We start from the raw sequence: 24,000 nt of genomic DNA, 5'->3' as shown, positions 1-24,000 counted from the left end.
CCTGTAGACCAATAAACCTCCACTAGATTAACCTGTAGACCAATAAACCTCCACTAGATTAACCTGTAGACCAATAAACCTCCACTAGATTATTAACCTGTAGACCAATAAACCTCCACTAGATTAAACCTGTAGACCAATAAACCTCCACTAGATTAACCTGTAGACCAATAAACCTCCACTAGATTAACCTGTAGACCAATAAACTCCACTAGATTAACCTGTAGACCAATAAACCTCCACTAGATTATTAACCTGTAGACCAATAAACCTGTCAAATGTCTTTCCATCCATGAAGGTTGAAAAGACAGTATTTAACAGGGTTTATTAACAGTATTTATTTAACAGGGTTTATTAACAGTATTTATTTATTTAACAGGGTTTATTAACAGTATTTATTTATTAAACCGGGTTTATTAACAGTATTTATTTATTTAACAGGGTTTATTAACAGTATTTATTTATTTAACAGGGTTTATTACCTGTTAAGGCTACCCCTGAATACTGCCCCTTCTGGAGGAATTCGGTACCCATATAAAACATGATACATTTTTGTCAAAAGTTGCTAATATATGCATATAAAAATTATTATCGAATAGGAAACACTCTAAAGCTTCTAAAACCGTTTAAATTTTGTCTCTATGTAAAGCAGAAGTCTCAGGGCATGCATTCTCCCAAAGTCTCTCTTGTAATGAAAAAAGTTGCCACCACTTCAACGTCATCGTATACACACTTCCCAAGCAGTTATAACCATGGAAACAGTTTCCACGTCTTCAGCGTGAAGCCTGCTTTCGATGAGGCGTGTAACTGTGAGAATCGCGTGCTCACGAGACGTTCAGCGTGCCCAAACGTCCCGGTGACGCAAAAAAAAAGTTTCCCCAATGCGCGCTGGGATATTTCTCTCTCTTTCCCTCAGGATGGATTGAACAACGTGTGTGTGTCTGTTCGCCCTCACGATTGCTGTAGACCTTTATAACATGTTAAGGCTTAATTATAAACATAGTTTGACAAGTTTACTCGAAATATAATGTATACTTTCGACGTTTTGGTGCGCATCCACTTGAAATTTGCATACATTTCGACCGAAAAGTGGCTAGTTTGAGAACTGAAAGACACAGACTTGAAAACTGAACGCTAACTTGGTGAGTATTAACCCTTCCAGGTCTTCTGATGGAAGAACAGCCACGGTAAGGGAATATTTATGTCTTCATTTTGGGTTTCTGTCGACTCCAAGATAGAGGAGTCAGTATGCTAAATGGGAGCGCCGCCTCCCTATTATAGCCTAGTGAACGCAAAATGGAACGTTAAAAATAATTGTAACATAGCGATTGCATTTAGAAGAAGTTTATCTTGCCATACATATGTAAAACATGCATATTTAGTCAAAGTTTATGATGTGTATTCCTTGTTAGCTGACGTTATCTGCCGGAGCTATTTTATTTCTCCTGACATTGCAGTAGCATTTTTTGAACGATGCATAATTGTAAACAGATTTATGGATATATATTGCAGATTATTGAAAAAAAAATGAATGTACTGTGTAACATGTTATATTACTGTCATCTGATGAAGATTTCAAAAGGTTAGTGAAATGATTTTTCTTTTAACCTCATAGTCCGACCAAACCCGTATGCGGTAGCGTAACTACAGCCTCAAGCTCATTAGCATAACGCAACGTTAGCGATTTCTAAAAATCGCAAATGAAATGAAATAAATATGCCTGTTCTCAAGCTTATCCTTTTCTTAACAATCCTGTCGTCTCAGATTTTCAAAATATGCTTTAGAACCAGAGAAAATCACTAATTTGTGTAAGAGTGGTGATAGCTAGCTTAGCATTAGCGTTAGCATTTAGCACGCAACATATTCACAAAAACCAGCCAAGGAATCAAATAAAATAATTTACCTTTGAAGAACTTCAGATGTTTCAATGAGGAGACTCTCAGTTACATAGCAGATGTCCAGTTTTTCCTGAAAGATTCTTGTGTAGGACACATCGTTCCCTTTTGTTACTATGCATATGGCTACCGAAACTAACCGAAAATTCAGTCACCTACATGTCGAACTTTTTTCCGAATTAACTCCATAATATCGACTGAAACATGGAAAACGTTGTTTGAATCAATCCTGAAGGTGGTTTGTCATATTTCTCTCCATTGAAAGCACCGTCCTTGTAGCCTGGTTTGTTCTGAGATTTGAATGGAAAAATACCGGGACCTGACTTTTGCGCACCGATTGCCACGCAGACACCAAGCGGGACACCTGGTAAATGTAGTCCCTTATGGTCAATCTTCCAATGATATCCCAACAAATACGTCACAATGCTGCAAAGACCTTGGGGAAACAAGAGAAAGAGTCCGTTCATTCCTGTCGCATTCACAGCCATATAAGGCGATCATGGAAAACGTAGCCTCAGAAATCCTGTGCATTTCCTGGTCGGTCATACATCTTGGTTTTGCCCGAAGCATTTGTTCTAAGGGACTCACAGTGAAAATCTTTGCATTTCTGGAAACGTAAGACTGTCTTCTTTCCAAAACTATCAATTCCAAGCATATTCGAGCATCTTTTCGTGACAAAATATTGAGCTTAAAACGGGCACGTCTTTTTATCCAAAAATGAAATACTGCCCCTAGAGTCTTAACAGGTTAATCTTGCGTTTGTTGATTGCATATTTTTTCCTACTTGGCTATGCTAATGAGGTATGTATGCAGTGGTGGTTGGACATAAATATGTGCTATGTTTTCGCCGTAAAACATTTTAGAAATCTGACTTGCTGGGTAGATAAATAACTTCTTTATCTTTCATTTGAGCCATTTTTCTTGCGATTCTGTGGAGGTTAAATATTTTTAGGATTATTTCTTGCGTTCCCTGCGCCACATTACAGCTCAGGGGTGGTGGGGGAGTTCCCAAAGGGGAACTAGTAGCTCTAACAGGTTTATTAACAGTATTTATTTATTTAACAGGGTTTATTAACAGTATTTATTTATTTAACAGGGTTTATTAACAGTATTTATTTAACGGGGTTTATTAACAGTATTTATTTAACAGGGTTTATTAACAGTATTTATTTAACAGGGTTTATTAACAGTATTTATTTAACAGGGTTTATTAACAGTATTTATTTAACAGGGTTTATTAACAGTATTTATTTAACAGGGTTTATTAACAGTATTTATTTAACAGGGTTTATTAACAGTATTTATTTAACAGGGTTTATTAACAGTATTTATTTAACAGGGTTTATTAACAGTATTTATTTAACGGGGTTTATTAACAGTATTTATTTAACAGGGTTTATTAACAGTATTTATTTAACAGGGTTTATTAACAGTTTATTAACAGTTTATTAACAGTATTTATTTAACAGGGTTTATTAACAGTATTTATTTAACAGGGTTTATTAACAGTATTTATTTAACAGGGTTTATTAACAGTATTTATTTAACAGGGTTTATTAACAGTATTTATTTAACAGGGTTTATTCTTCTTCTCCAGCGGCAATTTTATTTATCACTTTTCAAAAAACAAATATCAGCCAAAAGCCGGTTATTACCGTCTAACAGAAGCCCTGGTGGGTGTGTTTACATTGGGGTTGATAGTCTTGTTGTTGAGGCTCAGCGGCCTGTTACAGGTCATGTTGGTTTGTTCCTTATCAGTCCTAGTTTTAATCATTTACTGATGCAGGGTTTGATGACCTACAGTGAATGATCCTCGCTCTGTCTGTCTGTCTGTCTGTCTGTCTGTCTCTCTCTCTCATTGTTTAGTTGTTTGTATATATTTACTGTGTTTCTCCTCATTACTCACATACTCTATCATCTTCATAGTATACACTATGTCTTCTTCTCTGTCTGTGTCTCCTCATTACCATACTCTATCATCTTCATAGTATACACTATGTCTTCTTCTCTGTCTGTGTCTCCTCATTACCATACTCTATCATCTTCATAGTATACACTATGTCTTCTTCTCTGTCTGTGTCTCCTCATTACCATACTCTATCATCTTCATAGTATACACTATGTCTTCTTCTCTGTCTGTGTCTCCTCATTACCATACTCTATCATCTTCATAGTATACACTATGTCTTCTTGTTGTAAATAGAACTTCTTCCATTTGAATTGATCTACCTGATTCAGTAAAGGGGCTAAATAAATACATTATTGACGTCAATATGTGTCTGTTTCTCTCCAGATATCCTGCAGTATTACCTGAGGTGCAGCAGTGGCCAATCAAATCCTTTCCAGCATGTATGACTCCACCTCCTCCACACACATTCTAATCAGGAAGAATGAAGTCCTGCCCTTCACTGAAGTCCTGTGTGTGTGTGTGTGTGTGTGTGTGTGTGTGTGTGTGTGTGTGTGTGTGTGTGTGTGTGTGTGTGTGTGTGTGTGTCTGTGTGTGTGTGTGTGTGTGTGTTGCAGAAGCTGTCTGGCAGTCACAAAGCCCTGGTTGAGATGCAAGATGACGTGGCAGAACTCCTACAGTCAGCTATACGGGATTACCCCAACACCAAGGTAGGGGTGTGTGTGAGTGTGTGTGCTGATGTTCACGTGTGTTTGTTTTTGTGTGTGTGTGTGTCTGTGAGTGTAACCTCTGCTGTGGTTCTCTAGGGGACTCTGGAACAGATTCAGACTGTGTTGAACTCTACGGAGGTTGGCCTTCATCAACTCACCGCTCTGGTCGACTGTCGCAGCCTGCACATGGTGAGATACAGCGTGTGTGTGTGTGTGTGTGTGTGTGTGTGAGGGGATGATCTCCTCTCCTTCAAATAAATAAAACAATCTTGGTCCCTCCCCCTGTTCAACTGTTCATTATTTATAGGTGGGGTAGCTACTCTCCATGTCTCTGTCTCGATCTGTCTCTCTCGCTCTCGCTGTCTCTCTCTCTCGCTGTCTCTCTCTCTCGCTGTCTCTCTCTCTCTCTGTCTGTCTGTCTCTCTGTCTGTCTGTCTCTCTGTCTCTGTGTCTCTGTGTCTCTATGTCTCTCTCTCTCTCTCTCTCTCTGTCTCTGTCTATTTTTCTCCCCTCTCTCTCTCCTCTCACCCTTCATGATAATGACAGTGATTTTCCTCTTCTTGAAGTCCAGAAAGAGAAAACTTGTTAAATCCCACCTCCTTTACACCTTGATTCAACCGTTTTCAAACGGTGTTGTCGTGACTGTTGTGATGAGTAAGAGTTGTTACCAGGGAGATCTCAAACCACCAGGCTGTCTCTTTCCTCAAATCAAACAACTGACAACAACCCTCAATATGACAATATGACTCACTCCCGCTTCTCTCTCCTCTCTTCATCTCTTCTCCTCTTCTCTTCTCTTATCCTCTCCTCTCTTCTCTTATCCTCTCCTCTCTTCTCTTATCCTCTCTGCTTCTCTTCTCTCTTCTTCTCCTCTCCTCTATGCTTCTCTTCTCCTCTCCTCTGTTCTCTTATCCTCTCCTCTGTTCTCTTCTCCTCTCCTCTATGCTTCTCTTATCCTCTCCTCTATGCTTCTCTTATCCTCTCCTCTATGCTTCTCTTCTCCTCTCCTCTGTTCTCTTCTCCTCTCCTCTATGCTTATCTTATCCTCTCCTCTATGCTTCTCTTATCCTCTCCTCTCTTCTCTTATCCTCTCCTCTCTTCTCTTATCCTCTCCTCTCTTCTCTTATCCTCTCCTCTATGCTTCTCTTATCCTCTCCTCTATGCTTCTCTTATCCTCTCCTCTATGCTTCTCTTATCCTCTCCTCTATGCTTCTCTTCTCTCTTCTTCTCCTCTCCTCTATGCTTCTCTTATCCTCTCCTCTCTTCTCTTATCCTCTCCTCTCTTCTCTTCTCCTCTCTTCTTCTCTTCTCTTATCCTCTCCTCTCTTCTCTTATCCTCTCTTCATCTCTTCTCCTCTCTTCTTCTCTTCTCTTATCCTCTTATCTTCTCTGGGGTGGTGTTATATTGTTGTGTTCCAGGACTATGTCCAGGCTCTAACAGGGTGGTGTTATATTGTTGTGTTCCAGGACTATGTCCAGGCTCTAACAGGGTGGTGTTATATTGTTGTGTTCCAGGACTATGTCCAGGCTCTAACAGGGTGGTGTTATATTGTGTTCCAGGACTCTGTCCAGGCTCTAACAGGGTGGTGTTATATTGTTCTGTTCCAGGACTCTGTCCAGGCTCTAACAGGGTGGTGTTATATTGTTGTGTTCCAGGACTATGTCCAGGCTCTAACAGGGTTGTGTTATGATGGAGTGGAGGGGCTGATCTACCTGGTGCTGTTCTCCTTCGTCACAGCTCTCATGTTCTCCTCCATTGTCTGCAGTGTGCCACACACCTGGCAGAGCAAGAGGTAACACACCTGAACACACACAACACAAACACCTGAACACACACAACACAAACACCTGAACACACACAACACAAACACCTGAACACACACAACACAAACACCTGGAACACACAACACAAACACCTGAACACATACAACACCTTAACACACACATCTGGCCTCTTCCCTACTAAGACATTGATCAGATCTTACTACTACTGCTACTAATACTACTGTTGCTACTACTACTACTCCTAATACTACTGCTGCTACTACTACTACTGTACACAGCATTCATGTTTAGTATAGTGCATCTGTCTGTCTGTCTGTCTGTCTGTCTGTGTGCCCGTCTCTGTTTTATTTCACATCTTCTAATTGGGTCAACACCATTATTTTCTGTCCCCCCTCATCCCTCCTTCTGTTTCTTCTCCTCTTCCTCGTCCTCCTTTCTCCTACCAATGTTCTGATTTGTAAAAACCTGTGACTCGGAATGGGACGATGGAATCCTCAGTAACAGTTGATGGGGACACGGATCATATCATATATAGATTAAAGGGTCATTGACGGTTTTGGCCCATGGCATAATATATTTTGTACTAAATACATTGGACTTCTCAATTGACATCTCTGTAGCGACAGAGATTCTGTGTGTCCCTCGTCGACCTCCTCCTGTGTTTCTATCATCGAGAAGAGAGGCCTTGGCAGAGTGCTTTGTGTAAGAACAGTCCTGCGTTTGGGCTCTGTGTGTGTGGATGAGTTTTGGGCAGCATTAGAACCTATTGTGAAATAGCACTGCTGCCCCCTGGTGGTGTGAAGAGATAACAGTTGAAGCCTCTCGGCGAACCAGTGCTTTCCTCTTCACTGCCCGATCTAAAGTTCTACAAACATGTTTTATACCCTGTGTAGTTGACCTGCACTCCACTACCTTCCCAATAAGAACACGTCCTTGATTGTTTCATTATTTTTCGCTGACTATTGTTTTTTAATTTTTTATTGATCATTGTATGTCACAGCAGAAAATGGTTCATCAGCAGCGGCCATTTTGACCTGATTTTAGTTTTTGTGACATTTTGTATGAATTTAAATTTTTATGGTGCACTCAAGATTTCAGATGCATGAATCAAATAACCTGAAATGAATGAATCAAATGGCTTGAAATGAATGAATCCTTTATTTAACTAGGCAAGTCAGTTAAGAACAAATTCTTATTTACAACGATGGTCTAGGAACGGTGCCTTGTTCAGGGGCAGAACGACAGATTTTTACCTCGTCAGCTCGGGGATTCGATCCAGCAACCTTTCGCTTTACTGGCCCAACGCTCTAACCACTAGGCTACCTGCCGCCCCACTTCCTCCTGAAGTGTGATTGAAATGAATGAATCAAATGGCTAGAAACAAATTAATCAAATGGCTTGAAATGAATGAATCAAATGGCTTGAAATGAATGAATCAAATGGCTTGAAATGAATGAATCAAATGGCTTGAAAACGAATGAATCAAATGGCTTGAAATGAATGAATCAAATGGCTTGAAAACGAATGAATCAAATGGCTTGATATGAATGAATCAAATGGCTTGAAAAGGAATGAATCAAATGGCTTGAAAAGGAATGAATCAAATGGCTTGATATGAATGAATCAAATGGCTTGATATGATTGCTCATTATGGGGAGTCAGTCATTGCCTGCCGTTCAGGGGAATCGATTCCGATGATTCCTTTGTAAATAAGCTCTAAGCTTCTCTCCTGTCCTGTATCCCTCCGCTGCTGAGACAAAGCTGCTACTGATGACGGTGAGGATGATGCTGAAAACTGCATGATCTGGTTCCTTCTACAATTGGCTGAAACCGAACAAATCTGACTCCTGACTTCTGATCTTTGACCCCTAGACAGTGTTCTGTGAACTTCGTGTGCACCTGTGCTTTGTGGTGGGGTGGTGCCTGGGGGGTGGTGGGGGTGTTTTGGGGTTATTCTTGCCTGGCATCTCTTCGTTGCACCAATACCAATACAAGGGAATTAGGTGGTTTAGTGTGGACTTGGCCCCTAGTCCCTGATCTTGGGTCAGTTTTTAATATTCCTCATTTAATGGTAAAAGGTCAGGTTTGTGGGAGGGGAAGCTGATCCTAGATCTGTGGGTTGAGGGGTGTATTATCCTCCTTCAAGGGTCCTATGAGTCTGAGTTGACCCTCTATCAGCTCCTCTCTCCTCTGTTCTCACTCTCACTGTCTGTCTCCCCTCACCCCTCCTTCCCCTCACCCGGCCCCTCCCCTCGCCCGGCCCCTCCCCTTGGCCCGGGCCCCTCCCCTTGGCCCTGGCCAATGAAGGACGGATGATGAGGACGGAGAAGACGAGTCTGCTGCCCAAGGCAATCGGGGGGCGGGTCCTCATGATAACCTGTACCGCGTGCACATGCCCAGCCTCTACAGCTGTGGTAGCAGCTACGGCAGCGAAGCTAGCATCCCTGCTACGGCCCACACTGTCAGCAATGCCCCTGTCACTGAGTACATGTGAGTTAGCACCCCACCGGTAGCCGCTAGCTGAAACAAAACACTGCCTGCTACACAAGCTAGCCACGCGATCTCCATTGCCTGCCATACATTATTGTAGCTAGCGTGTGAGTTAGCCTGCTAGCCACATGTCAGTTAGCACCGCTAGCAGAATCGACACACTGCCTGCTATACAAGCTCAAGTTAGCCACATGATCGCCATTGCCTGCCATACATTATTGTAGCTAGTGATTGAGTTAGCCTGCTAGCCACATGTCAGTTAGCACCGCTATCAGAATCGACACACTGCCTGCTATACAAGCTCAAGTTAGACATGCGATCGCCATTGCCTGCCAAACATTATCGCTAGCTAGCGAGTGAGTTAGCCTGCTAGCATAAACTTAACACTGCCTGCTATCAGTTAGCTATCAGTTACCCAAATGAAGCTACACTGCCTGCTCAGTGATATACATTAGGCTACATGTGAGTAAGCCTGCTAGCCATATCGGAGTTAGCTTTTACACATTGCCTGCCTGCCATTCAAGTTAGCTATTGCCTGCTACCAATTAGCCACGCAATTGCCATTGACTGCTATCGGCCTACCGTAAAGCTACAGCTAAAGGGTGTGAGTTAGCCTGCTAGCCGCTAGCGGGAACCCATTGCCTGCCAGTCACTAGCTAGCACATGCTATCTAGTCCCGTCACTGATTATATGAGCCTGCATGGACTCGGACAAACGTTGATACTATTGTAATATTTAACCACCAGGCTGCCACATTGAAGACAGATACACTCACAAACGTATATAAAGTAGCCTAAGTTTGTTTTATTCAGTAAAGAGTCCCTATGTCTTCGTGTCACTGTTAAGGACCATGTTACAGATCATGGTCAGCATGATGATACCCAGTAGTGTTTCCATAAGGTGAAACACATATCAATCTGCATGGTTGATCGCTGTGGCCTTACAAGGTTTTACACCCTTCATCTACACACATGATGACTGCAGTACATGTTTCTCCTCCTCGTCCACTTCAATAACGCACTTCAGTTAATGTAATAGGCCTGCATAGCTTTTCAACTAGTCAACGTAATAGGCCTGCATAGCTTTTCAACTAGTCAACGTAATAGGCCTGCATAGCTTTTCAACTAGTCAACATAATAGGCCTGCATACCTTTTAACTAGTCAACGTAATAGGCCTGCATACCTTTTAACTAGTCAACATAATAGGCCTGCGTAGCTTTTCAACTAGTCAACATAATAGGCCTGCATAGCTTTTCAACTAGTCAACGTAATAGGCCTGCATAGCTTTTCAACTAGTCAACGTAATAGGCCTGCATAGCTTTTCAACTAGTCAACGTAATAGGCCTGCATACCTTTTAACTAGTCAAGTAACAGGCCTGCATACCTTTTAACTAGTCAACGTAATATGCCTGCATACCTTTCAACTAGTCAACGTAATAGGACTGCATACCTTTCAACTAGTCAACGTAATAGGCCTGCATACCTTTCAACTAGTCAACGTAATAGGCCTGCATACCTTTTAACTAGTCAAGTAATAGGCCTGCATACCTTTTAACTAGTCAAGTAATAGGCCTGCATACCTTTTAACTAGTCAACGTAATAGGCCTGCATACCTTTTAACTAGTCAAGTAACAGGCCTGCATACCTTTTAACTAGTCAATGTAATAGGCCTGCATACCTTTCAACTAGTCAACGTAATAGGCCTGCATACCTTTTAACTAGTCAAGTAATAGGCCTGCATACCTTTTAACTAGTCAAGTAATAGGCCTGCATACCTTTTAACTAGTCAAGTAATAGGCATGCATACCTTTTAACTAGTCAAGTAATAGGCCTGCATACCTTTTAACTAGTCAAGTAACAGGCCTGCATACCTTTCAACTAGTCAAGTAACAGGCCTGCATACCTTTTAACTAGTCAAGTAACATGTCTGCATAGCTTTTCAACTAGTCAACGTAATATGCCTGCATACCTTTCAACTAGTCAACGTAATAGGCCTGCACACCTTTCAACTAGTCAACGTAATAGGCCTGCATACCTTTTAACTAGTCAATAGGCCTGCATACCTTTTAACTAGTCAAGTAATAGGCCTGCATACCTTTTAACTAGTCAAGTAACAGGCCTGCATACCTTTCAACTAGTCAACGTAATAGGCCTGCATACCTTTCAACTAGTCAAGTAATAGGCCTGCATACATTTTCAACTAGTCAAGTAATAGGCCTGCATACCTTTTCAACTAGTCAAGTAACAGGCCTGCATACCTTTTCAACTAGTCAAGTAACAGGCCTGCATACCTTTCAACTAGTCAACGTAAGTTTAAGTTATGCATTCATTTATTCCATTAAGTATACCACTGATACAACTACATACAAAACAATATGTATAAAATAAAATAAAGATTATCACGTGCACCGGATAGGTCCAGGGAAATGTGTTGTTTTACATGGTCGGCCAGAGTAGTACGGCACCCCAGGAGCAAATTAGGGTTCAGTGCTTTGCTCAAGAGCACATCAACCTTTTGGTTACCGGCCCAACCCTTTAAGCATCTAGCGCTAGGACAATAATATAGCAGACAGGGTGCTGTTGTTGTGGACGCCGACCACATACTGAGGGTCTGAGGCTAAGTCCCAACGATCTCTCCTTCCTCTTGAAGTGTGCACCCATTCACCACTCCCCACCATTGTAAAAAGCATTTGATTGATGTTGGCATGGATACTAGAATAGTAGATGGAGTTTCCGTATTCCAGTCATATACATGAAGGGAAGTGAACAAGTGCACACTTCGGGAGAATGGAGAGATCATTGGGACGCAATCTAGTTGTTGTAGGGAGGACTGTAGTGTAGGAAGTGACAACAGAAACCAGGAAGTGACAACAATAACCAGGAAGTGACCTCAGTAACCAGGAAGTGACCTCAGTAACCAGGAAGTGACCTCAGTAACCTCTCGTTTGTGACGCAGGACCCAGAACGCAAACTTTCAGACCCCCAGGTGTGAGAACACGCCTCTGATTGGCAGGGAATCCCCTCCACCCTCTGTAAGTGCACACTTTCTAGTACACACTCTACTACAGTATGCCCCCTCCGAACCCTGCAGGTGTTTTACCTTCGAGGGTCGAAATACCATCGCAAAGGTCATTTTGGCAGCCTGGCTTTTTAAATGTAATAGATTGTATTCAAAACAGGTGTTTAGTCTGACAGATCACAGGTGAAAAACAAGACATTTTGTCAGTCTCTAATTCTGATGTAAACTCTGGTTAGTCTATTTTGCATGTCAAATGGAACCCTATTCCCTATGGGCCCTAGTCAAAAGCAGTGCACTATATAGGGAATAGGGTGCCATAGAGCTCTAGTCAAAAGCAGTGCACTATATAGGGAATAGGGTGCCATAGGGCCCTAGTCAAAAGCAGTGCATTATATAGGGAATAGGGCGCCATTTGGGACGTGGGTAATTATTTGAAGCCTGTTCCCACAAGATCTCTGTAAGAGGAGAAAACAGAGGTGAAGTTTCAAGCTAAGGGCTATTCATTCCATCCAACTGGGCCTGTGGTGCTAACCATTTGGTGGTACAAGACTGGGCCAGTGGTGGTAACCATTTGGTGGTACAAAACTGGGCCAGTGGTGCTAACCATTTGGTGGTACGAGACTGGGCCAGTGGTGCTAACCATTTGGTGGTACGAGACTGGGCCAGTGGTGCTAACCATTTGGTGGTACAAGACTGGGCCAGTGGTGCTAACCATTTGGTGGTACAAGACTGGGCCAGTGGTGCTAACCATTTGGTGGTACAAGACTGGGCCAGTGGTGCCAACCATTTGGTGGTACGAGACTGGGCCAGTGGTGCTAACCATTTGGTGGTACGAGACTTGACCTCTTGTACCTCTCCTTGAACCAGATTTCATCACTGCATCCTCAGGTCTCAATCAGGAAGTACAGAGGCTGGGTTTGGCCCAGTTAACCCTTGAAGAGCTCTCTCTTATATCTTCATACCTCTTCATAGGAAAACAAATGGGTGTTGACATGTGCTCTTTCTTTTGAGACTCTTGGTGTCTGATGCTGGGTTTTCCCTTCTTTTTATTTTTACGTTGTATCTCTTGAGTCTGTGGACGGGCGAAACTGTCTTTCCAGTACAGCCATTGGTTAAAGCTGGTGGTTTCCGAAGGCGTTTTACCTTGAAGTCACCCGGAGTGACTTCCTGTCCATGTCCATCCTTAATTCGTGCCCCCCCCTAGTAAACCACAGCCGACGCTCCTTTAGTCCTGTCCCCATAGTGTGTCTGTGTGTACACGTCCTCTAGATGCATGTGACCTATGTATGTGTCCCCCTGTCCCCCTGTCATCACTAAACATCACTACTAGTTCTTCACCTGGGGTGTGTTCATTATGGAAAACCGTTTACCATTTTATGAACCTAACGGAAGCAAAGCAGCAAAAAAATGTGAGTTTCTATCGGGACAAATTCAGGTAGGTCCCCTCCCAGTTTCGTTCCGTTTGCTTCTGTTTCAGAAGAATTTCGACAAACAGAATCGGAGGAATGAATTACATCCCTGATTCACAGGGCCAACTGCTGAAAACCACCCATAGAGGTGGATAGAGGTCACACAAAGGGCTGGTTTAGAAGCAAATATGTGCCCTCTATCCAACTCTATGACGTCATGTCATCCACCACCACCCTCTAGCAGTAGACACCACCTCGGTTTGGTGATGCACGGCGGCCATTTTGTGCCTCATGGCTCACCAAGCACTAGTTTCCACATTAGAGATGGGGAAACTGGGAAACCCAGCGCTACAGTACTCCCTCACTAAGACCACTGACTAATATCAGGCTAACCTAACCTTCTACATCAGAATTAGAGCACTAATACAATTGATCAATTCAATATTTGATACTATTTCCTGTCTAATAATAATAATCTAGAGTTGAGTGCTAACGCCTGTCAAAAACCCTGCAGGACTATAATCCTAATCCTAATCAATCTCTGTCGTGATAATTGTTGTTTTTAATCCACTACCTCAGGCTGTCCAAATGACTAGTGAAGTGTGTGTGTGTTGGTGTGTGTTGCTTGTTTACCATGGTGTTTCACTCTACCAACCCCCTGTCCTCTACTCTCTGTCTCTCTCTGTCTCTGGACACTTGTAAGCAGCATATCTCTACATACCCTTCCCTACTCCCTCCCCCTTTTGAAGTACACTAGTATACATTCCCTTCCCTACTCCCTCCCCCTTTTGAAGTACACTAGTATACATACTCTTCCCTACTCCCTCCCCCTTTTGAAGTACACTAGTATACATACTCTTCCCTACTCACTCCCCCTTTTGAAGTACACTAGTATACATACTCTTCCCTACTCACTTCCCCTTTTGAAGTACACTAGTATACATACATACCCTTCCCTACTCCCTTCCTCTTTTGAAGTACACTAGTATACATACTCTTCCCTACTCCCTCCCCCTTTTGAAGTACACTAGTATACATACCCTTCCCTACTCCCTTCCTCTTTTGAAGTACACTAGTATACATACCCTTCCCTACTCCCTTCCTCTTTTGAAGTACACTAGTATACATACTCTTCAGATTTGGGCAGTGTTGATGGCTACACAACATTTCTTTTTTGTTATTTTCTTTTCTTTCTTTTTCTCTCTCTACCTCTCTCTTCCCTCTGTCTCTCTCTCTCTCTCTCTCTCTCTCCCTACCACTCTCTCTCTCTCTCTCCCCCCTCTCTCTTCCCCCTCCCCCTTCCCCTCCCCCTCCCCCCTCCCCCTCTTCCCCCCTCCCCTCTTCCCCCATCTCTCTCTTCCCCTTCCCCCCTCTCTCTCTTCCCCTCCCCTCTCTCTCTTCCCCTCCCTCTCTCTCTTCCCCCTCTGTCTGTCTTTCTCCCCTACCACTCTCCCTCTCTTCCCCTCCCTCTCTCTCTTCCACTCCCTCTTCCCCTCCCTCTCTCTCTCTTCCACTCCCTCTTCCCCCCTCTCTCTCCCCCCTCTCTCTCTCTCTCCCTCTCTCTCTCTTCTCCCCCCTCTCTCTCTCTTCCCCCTCTCTCTCTCTTCCCCTCCTCTCTTCCCCTCCCTATCTCTCTTCCCCTCCATCTCTCTCTCTTCCCCTCCCTCTCTCTCTTCCCCTCCCTCTCTCTCTTCCCCCTCTGTCTTTCTCCCCTACCGCTCTCTCTCTCTTTCTCTCCAGTACACCTCGAGTATGAGGGCCAAGTATCTGGCCACCAGTGGACCGGACCAGAACCGACGGTCAGTCCCCAATGACCAGTTGGACCCAGCCAGCCGACCACATCCCCTCGTCAGACCACAGTCATCTGTCCACTAGAACCTTCCAGAACCTACCAAAACCTCCTAGAACCTATTATAACCTACCAGAATCTTCTAGACTGAACTCATCAACCACAAAAGAGCAGGAACAAACCAGCACCAATTTTTCATTCCACTAAAGAACCACAACCCACTAGAACCACCAACTCCTTAGAACCTGTTGACACAGTAGTCCACGTATAGAACCAGAACCACTAAGGATCATAACCACCTCCTCAGCCCATAGGAACCACTAAAATAATACTTCTCAGATTCACCTGAACAGACCACAGTGGGTTGAAAACCAGAGCCAACCAACGGACCACCCTGCCCAGCTCACCAGAACAGAACCTCAACCAATCAGCCAACCAACACCAACCTACCTACAGACTCCAGAAGATCACCATGAACCTTGTAGATCTCCCCCCACCACCACCTCAGCTCCATCTCCCCTACAACCGTCCCACAGTCCCACTCAGCTCTACACCATCTCAAGCTGGATCCTCCACCTCTTTACCAAGTATACTGCCCTCTGGTGGTGACTGCCGGTATGAGCCTGTTTATTAAGTATACTGCCTTCTGGTGGTGACTGCCGGTATGAGCCTGTTTATTAAGTATACTGCCCTCTGGTGGTGACTGCCGGTATGAGCATGTTTATTAAGTATACTGCCCTCTGGTGGTCACTGCCGGTATGAGCCACACACACAAACATCCTGTATAGAACTGTAAATAGTGAAATAGTATGAGTTACATTCTGGAGGAAGACTCAACTGAAACATGGTGGTATTTAGAGTGTGTGTTTCCAAGGACTGAGGCTGTATCTCATTCTAGGCCACACACACACACACACACACACACCTGTACGTGTGTGTACCTCTCTCTACTCTACCTGCCTCTGTAAACAACCCTCCTGCCATCTAATCTACCAAGCCACTAGGACACAGAATCTGACTGCAAAACGGCCCCTGCACTCTGCAAAACGGCCCCTGCATTCTGCAAAACGCTCCAACATTCCTGTAACATCTGGTGTTTTAAACTTCACTGCAAAGGGCTGTTGTGCAGACGGACCATGTGGCCTGAAGCTGAATTAGAAAGCCATGTTGTGGAGTAACCACTCTCTGTAGATAGATTTAGCCACGACTGTACAGCAGTGACGTGTTAGCATTTAGCCTGTGTTAAGAGCCACGTTAACTAACTACATGTATGACTACAACTTGAATCGTGAGCTCTCTCTTGAGTGTGTTCATGTGTTCTGTGTGTGTTTGCGTGCGTCTAACGCACATGTAAATAAGAGTCCAGGACCGAACGGAACATGGTGGAATTCCAAACGTTCTGAAATCAGATTCCGATTCCAGATTCCCAGAGAAAGAGTTTGAGTCCCAGAGTTAGTTTGGGAACGCAATGAAAAGACGAAAGGATATGGGAGAGCTCACCTGTGGGTTAACAACTCTGTATAATGAGGGATGTGAACTCTCCTAAACTGAAGGACATGGGAGAGCTCACCTGTGGGTTAACAACTCTGTATAATGAGGGATGTGAACTCTCCTAAACTGAAGGACATGGGAGAGCTCACCTGTGGGTTCATAACTCTGTATAATGAGGGATGTGACCTCTCCTAAACTGAAGGACATGGGAGAGCTCACCTGTGGGTTCATAACTCTGTATAATGAGGGATGTGACCTCTCCTAAACTGAAGGACATGGGAGAGCTCACCTGTGGGTTCATAACTCTGTATAATGAGGGATGTGACCTCTCCTAAACTGAAGGACATGGGAGAGCTCACCTGTGGGTTCATAACTCTGTATAATGAGGGATGTGACCTCTCCTAAACTGAAGGACATGGGAGAGCTCACCTGTGCCAAAATAACTGAATAATGAGGGATGCTGAACTCTCTTTATCCCATCATTCCTTTTTTTAGTTCCTTAATTCTCAGAAAGGGAAAATAAATCCTGGATAATGTTGGATCATACGGTGAAAGACAGAGAAACTCTTAAAATAAAATGTGTTTTTAATTTAGTTTTAAAAAATGTAACTTGATAATGAAGAATTGGGGTGCTGTGACCAACTTTCTCTTTAAATAAATAAATGTTTACTTCAATTTTTATTATTTCGTCAAACAGGGATCTTCTTTAACGACCTGACTAAAGGTCACGATGAGGTTAGAGGTCACAACCTTTCTCAAAACAGGACGTTTTTTTCTTCTTCTTCTTCTCGGAAGCACAAACGATCTTCGCGGTGACTATGGGAGACGGAAAAGAAGAACACCCACACGGCGACGTAACGTGCGTTGTGGGAACGCTTAGAGCCTCGTGGAACATGGTGAAGTGAAAGGAAAGGTCTCCTTAACCTAGGTTAGGGGCCAACCATAGAGTAAGATACTTTACAAGGTACTCTATCTAACTCTATGGGGCTGCCAGTCGTTTATCTCTAGGGGCCGACCATAGTTAGACAGAGGACTCTCTAAAGACCCTCGTACCTTACTAGGTACTCTAACTAACACTATGGGGCTGCCAGTCGTTTATCTCTAGGGGCCAACCATAGTTAGACAGAGGACTCTCTAAAGACCCTCGTACCTTACTAGGTACTCTAACTAACTCTATGGGGCTGCCAGTCGTTTATCTCTAGGGGCCAACCATAGTTAGACAGAGGACTCTCTAAAGACCCTCGTACCTTACTAGGTACTCTAACTAACTCTATGGGGCTGCCAGTAGTTTATCTCTAGGGGCCAACCATAGAGTAAAATAGAGGACTCTAAAGTTCACTCTTACTTTACTAGGTACTCTATTTAACTCTATGGGTCTTCCAGTCGTTCTCTCTCTCGCTACTATGTGCCGTGAAGTGTATGATGATAATAGTGTAGCTGTAATCTCTCTCATCACTCTTGTGTGTGATGGCTCGTCCAGTGTAGTCTTGGTATTGCTCTCTTCTCTCCTGTGTGTGCTGTCTGTCTGTACGTACAGTACAGTGGTCTGTGTGTGCTGTCTGTCTGTACGTACAGCACAGTGGTCTGTGTTGCCAGCAAATTAAGGGTCATTATTATTATCCAATCTTCATCTAAGAAACACACACACACTAACGTTCATTGCAGACCCACACATTGCAGACACACACATTGCAGACACAGACAGTATTCTTTATATCTAGCCATAGTCCTGTGAACTGTCTCACACACACACACACACACACACCATAGAACTACAGTACACCCGCACTCCTGTAAATTTGACACTGGTTAGCATTTGCATCATGGGAAATGTAGTGTATTAACTAGAGGGAATTCCAGTTAATGGGAGAAAGAGTCCATAGGAATAATCGTTCAAACGATCTTGATTAACTCGCTCCGGGTAAAAGTTGCCTTTAACCACAGATCTAGGATCAATTTACTCTCCCATTATCCTAATATTAACCATTAGGCGGAACACAATTTTTTTTTCTTAGATCAGTGTCTAGGAAGCAACTTCATCCTACCCTGACATGCTCAGTGTGTGTGTGTGTGTATATAATTTACTGTGAATGAAAGACCAGCGAGACAATCGTAACTGGCGTGATTCCACTCGTTCTTAATGTTCTGTTTATCACGTCACCATGACAACGCTACCTATACTACGGCGTTTTGCACGACGGGAGGAGGACCGAAAAAAATAAATATATATATACTGTTGGAAACTAAAGAACCAATGGCCTTTTCTTAAACTTGTAACAATCTAACAACTCTTCATATCACACGTTTTAATTTTTCTGTCTTCTAAAAAAAATGAATCATAAAAAAACAAACTATAGCAGGCTCTTTTTGTAGGGTAATAATAATAATTATTATGTAAGAGCACCATTTGTTTTCTGTTTTTCTTTATAATAATGCTGAATGACTGTCTTGAATTGCATTTTTATTTTAAATAAAACCGTACTGTAGATTTTTTTTTATGGTTGTTTTTATGTACCTGGCTACAACAACGGTTTACTAAGATGATAATACTGTCTGTTCTCAACTGTGGTGGTGACATTATTGAGCCTGGAATCCATGTTTTAAAAACAGAATTAAAACAACTTTGACTCAGAACGACTGGAGTGGTCTGTTATTGTATTTGACACATCTCCTCTCTCCCTCTATCTGTACATCTCCTCTCTCCTTTCTCTCCCTGTCTCTGTAATGACACACTCACTGACAGTAGATGGCGACATTCCTGTATGTTGGTCACAGATTAAAGAGTGTTTCTCTTGAGTCTAGACACAGTGTTGTCTGAAAGTAGATGGAGTAGCCAGCCAAATAGAAACAGTAGCCAGGCTAATAGAAACAGTAGCCAGGCTAATAGAAACAGTAGCCAGGCTAATAGAAACACTAGCCAGACAAATAGAAACAGTAGCCAGACAAATAGAAACAGTAGCCAGGCTAATAGAAACAGTAGCCAGGCTAATAGAAACAGTAGCCAGCCTAATAGAAACAGTAGCCAGCCTAATAGAAACAGTAGCCAGCCTAATAGAAACAGTAGCCAGGCTAATAGAAACAGTAGCCAGCCTAATAGAAACAGTAGCCAGCCTAATAGAAACAGTAGCCAGGCTAATAGAAACAGTAGCCAGGCTAATAGAAACAGTAGCCAGGCAATGAGTTAGTTGTTTTGGATATCTAGGCTCGGGTTTGTATGATCAGGATTAATGTTGTAAATTGGATTAAAAAACATTAACGTTGCACCCGTCTTCTCTTGAGAATGTCACTACAGTTTTACTGAAATACGTTCGTTACCATAGTGATATTTGTTCAAATTACACGGAACAAAAATATAAAAATGGAACACGCAACTTTTTGTAAAAGATGTTACTGAGTTACAGTTCATATCAGGAAATCAGTCAATTTAAATAAATGCATTAGGACCTAATCTATGGATTTCACATGGCTGGGAATACAGATATGCATCTGTTGGTCACAGATACCTTAAAAAGAAAGTATGGGCGTCTGACCACCATTTACCTCATGCAGAACAACACACCTTCTCTTAAAGTGGATCAGGCTGTTGATTGTGGCCTGTAGAATGTTGTCCCACTCGTCTCCAATGGCTGTGCGAAGTTGCTGGATATTGGCGGGAACTGGAACACTCTGTCGTATATATGTCGACCCAGAGCATCCCAAACATGCTCAACGGGTGACATGTCTGGTGAGTATGCAGGGCATGGACGAATTGGGACATTTTCAGTTTCCAGGAATTGCGTACAGATCCTTGTGACATGGGGCCTTTTATTACCACGCTGAAACATGAGGTGATGGCGGCGGATGAATGGCAGGACAATGATCCTCAGGATCTCGTCACGATGTCTCGGTGCATTCAAGTTGCCATCGATGCCACCATGGGGGCACTCTCTTCACAACGTTGACATCAGCAATTTGCTTGCCCACACGATGCCATACATGTGGTCTGCCATCTGCCCAGTACAATTAAAACCGGGATGAATCCGTGAAGCGTGCCAGTGGCCAGTGGCCATCGAAGTTGAGCATTTGCCCACTGAAGTCAGTTACAACCACGAACCGAACTGCGGTTTCTGACAGTTTGTGCAAAAATGATTTGCAAACCTGGCCTTTTTATTGTCCACAGCACGAGGTGCACCTGTGTCATCATCATGCTGTTTGAATCAGTTTCTTGATATGTCCCATATGTCAGGTGGATGGATTATCTTGGCAAAGGAGAAATGTTCGCTAACAGGGATGTAAACAAACAGAATTTGTGAGAAATACATGTCTTTGTGCTTATGGAACATGTTTCTGGGATGTTTTATTTCAGCTCATGAAACATGGGACCAACACTGGGTTGTTGGGCGGTGGGTCGGTCGGTGGGTCGGTTGGTCGGTCGGTGGGTCGGTGGGTCGGTAGGCGGTCTGTGGGTCTGTGGTCGGTGGGTCGGTCGGTGGGTCGGTCGGTTGGTCGGTAGGCGGTCTGTGGGTCTGTGGGCGGTGGGAGCCACAGAAAGAGAAACAGACATGTGTTATCTGGGTGCGTAGTCAGTGACTCATAAACTGGGTCAGAGGGTAAAGGTGAAGGGTCAAACATTCCTAGACAACCCCCCAACACACAACACACACACACACACACACACACACACACACACACACACACACACACACACACACACACACACACACACACACACACACACACACACACACAGCCAGTCCGCAGCAGAGCCAGAGAGAGATAGGAGATCCATGTCACACCTGCTGATGTAAGACTCTTATCTCTGCTGTGTCTGCACAGATTTTAATACATGTTTTAATGTAGCCTTGATTTAACTACACAGATAATACTGTGTGTGGGGAGTTTAGTCACTATGGTTTAGTCACTACTGAGGGACCTACTGATGAGGACTAATGGAGAGGGGGAGAGAGAGGAGGGAGAGAATCTGGTTGTGTCTCGGTCTGTGTGAGAATCTGTTCGCATTATTAGGCTGAATAAGGTGCTATAAGGCTGAATAAGGCATTATTAGGCTGAATAAGGCATTAATAGGCTGAATAAGGCATTATTAGGCTGAATAAGGTGCTATAAGGCTGAATAAGGCATTGTAAGGCTGAATAAGGTGCTATAAGGCTGAATAAGGCATTAATAGGCTGGATAAGGCATTATAAGGCTGAATATGGTGCTATGAGGCTGAATAAGGCATTAATAGGCTGAATAAGGCATTGTTAGGCTGAATAAGGTGCTATAAGGCTGAATAAGGCATTAATAGGCTGAATAAGGCATTGTAAGGCTGAATAAGGCATTGTAAGGCTGAATAAGGTGCTATAAGGCTGAATAAGGCATTAATAGGCTGAATAAGGCATTATTAGGCTGAATGAGGCATTGTAAGGCTGAATAAGGCATTATAAGGCTGAATAAGGCAAAGGCTGAATAAGGCATTATATAGGCTGAATAAGGCATTGTAAGGCTGAATAAGGCGCTATAAGGCTGAATAAGGCATTGTAAGGCTGAATATGGCGCTATAAGGCTGAATAAGGCATTGTAAGGCTGAATATGGCGCTATAAGGCTGAATAAGGCATTAATAGGATGAATAAGGCACTGTAAGGCTGAATAAGGCACTATAAGGCTGAATAAGGCACTATAAGGCTGAATAAGGCACTATAAGGCTGAATAAGGCACTATAAGGCGGAATAAGGCATTATTAGGCTTTATTAAAAAAACAGAGAATAGCAACCACTGTGGTGAGACAAAAGGCAATATATTCAGCGTTCAAATCCCTTGAGATACTGCTGTCTTTCTATAGTCCAGATACTGGAGAATACATCCAACAACAACAATGACAAAGACAACAACAACAACGACAACGACAACACAGTAAAATCCCAATCAGAAACCGTCCTGATCAAAAGAATAACATAAAAACACATGACTGAAGCAGATGATGTTCAGTGGTCAAAACAGAACAGGTCTTTATCTATAGAGGCCCAGTCCAGGAGGAGCACTTCTCATAAACCAATCAGAAACCCATTATGGGTCAATAATTACCTCACAGAGAGAGAGAGGTCATCAGAACACTTATTAAGAACACGAGAACATGTACGTGTTCCGCTCATACAAAAACAATCCATGGACCGGGCCCATAGAACAGGTCCATTATGACGGCATGATGGGTGGACTGGCGGCCAATGTGAGAGGACCCACGAGTCAAATGACCAGGGTTAAAGGTTCCGAGACTGTTCTAGTCATTCTATTTCTGTTTCCACCTCTCTGATCCCTCCCAACATGCCTCAGGATTCCACTACTAAACATAGACCTAGAACGTCTGCCTGTCTGCCCATTATGACGTCATTGACATGAATAGGGAGGCCCGTTCTACTCCTTCTACATTCCTCTGTTTACAAATGTACATGAGATATATATCGTCATGGTAACAAAATGCATAGTCTGTCTTCAATATAGTAGGATGTTGGGTTTAAAGTTTTTAGCCCCCCTCCCAATGGGAACCTGGAACCATATTCATAAAGAATGTCAGAGTAAGAGTGCTGATTTAGGATCAGTTTGGCCTTTTAGATTATAATGAATAAGAGAGGGCACCTGATCCTAGACCAGCAGCCCGATTCTGAGACCTGCTTTATGTACACAGTCCCTGGTGCTTCAGAACTCCCAGCAAAGTGCTTGGTCACCATCCAACTCCAAGTCATTATTACTGTGGTCTGATTGACAGCTGTCTGATGGAATAACAAGATAATACTGAAAAGTTATAAACAATCGACTATTTAACAACGAGCAGTAAAACACACCACTTCACTGGTCTGGTAGAGATCCGGAGTCTGTTGACATTATTATTATTTTTTTTAATCCACAATAAACGTTAATATTGGAAAGAAAATTGAAAAGAAAAAAAAAAAAAAAAAAAAAAACAGTACACAGTTTGTATATCCTTCAGCCTCCAAGATGCAGGAAGAGGAATGTGGAACACCAAAGAGGATGTAGAACCATTCTCCTTCAGCCTCCAAGATGCAGGAAGAGGAATGTGGAACACCAAAGAGGATGTAGAACCATTCTCCTTAGCAACCAAGATGCAGGAAGAGGAATGTGGAACACCAAAGAGGATGTAGAACCATTCTCCTTAGCAACCAAGATGCAGGAAGAGGAATGTGGAACACCAAAGAGGATGTAGAACCATTCTCCTTAGCAACCAAGATGCAGGAAGAGGAATGTGGAACACCAAAGAACCATTCTCCTTAGCAACCAAGATGCAGGAAGAGGAATGTGGAACACCAAAGAGGATGTAGAACCATTCTCCTTAGCAACCAAGGGGGGGAAAAAAAGGACAACTTCTACTCACAAAATATAGCCTGGTCCCAGATCTGTTTGTGTTACCATGCCAACTACATCGCTGTCGTGGACGAGACAAACGTGACATTGAGTTCGTGACAAGGAGTTGATGACAGCACAAAAACAGACTGGAACTCAGGCTACAAAGCGGA

General features: G+C 43.1%; 3 protein-coding genes across 11 annotated transcripts in view; 1 reads left to right on the top strand and 2 right to left on the bottom strand.

Annotated features, from left to right (window-relative positions):
* LOC135560009 (protein tweety homolog 3-like) overlaps positions 1-19,128 on the top strand; it is a 76,249-nt gene extending 57,121 nt beyond the window's left edge. Inside the window, exons 8-14 of the mRNA XM_065000992.1 lie at positions 4,189-4,244; positions 4,419-4,511; positions 4,608-4,700; positions 6,168-6,304; positions 8,604-8,786; positions 11,743-11,818; positions 14,955-19,128. Coding sequence (XP_064857064.1) covers positions 4,189-4,244; positions 4,419-4,511; positions 4,608-4,700; positions 6,168-6,304; positions 8,604-8,786; positions 11,743-11,818; positions 14,955-15,089 — 773 coding nt within the window. The 3' untranslated portion in view covers positions 15,090-19,128. The remainder of the gene's footprint in view (positions 1-4,188; positions 4,245-4,418; positions 4,512-4,607; positions 4,701-6,167; positions 6,305-8,603; positions 8,787-11,742; positions 11,819-14,954) is intronic.
* The window catches only part of LOC115117214 (zinc finger protein 664-like), a 440,815-nt gene that overhangs the window by 200,569 nt on the left and 216,246 nt on the right, over positions 1-24,000 (bottom strand). The gene's annotated exons all lie outside the window — the stretch shown is intronic.
* The window catches only part of LOC135559999 (beta-1,3-N-acetylglucosaminyltransferase lunatic fringe-like), a 34,729-nt gene continuing 32,930 nt past the window's right edge, over positions 22,202-24,000 (bottom strand). The window contains exon 8 of the mRNA XM_065000958.1: positions 22,202-24,000. This exon is cut by the window's right edge and continues 582 nt beyond it. The gene's annotated coding sequence lies outside the window, so the exon portion shown is untranslated.

Source organism: Oncorhynchus nerka, linkage group LG15, assembly GCF_034236695.1.
Source record: "Oncorhynchus nerka isolate Pitt River linkage group LG15, Oner_Uvic_2.0, whole genome shotgun sequence".
Classification (NCBI taxonomy): domain Eukaryota; kingdom Metazoa; phylum Chordata; class Actinopteri; order Salmoniformes; family Salmonidae; genus Oncorhynchus; species Oncorhynchus nerka.
The sequence above is the reverse complement of the archived record's forward strand: the minus strand, read 5'-3'. Positions and strand labels throughout refer to the sequence as shown.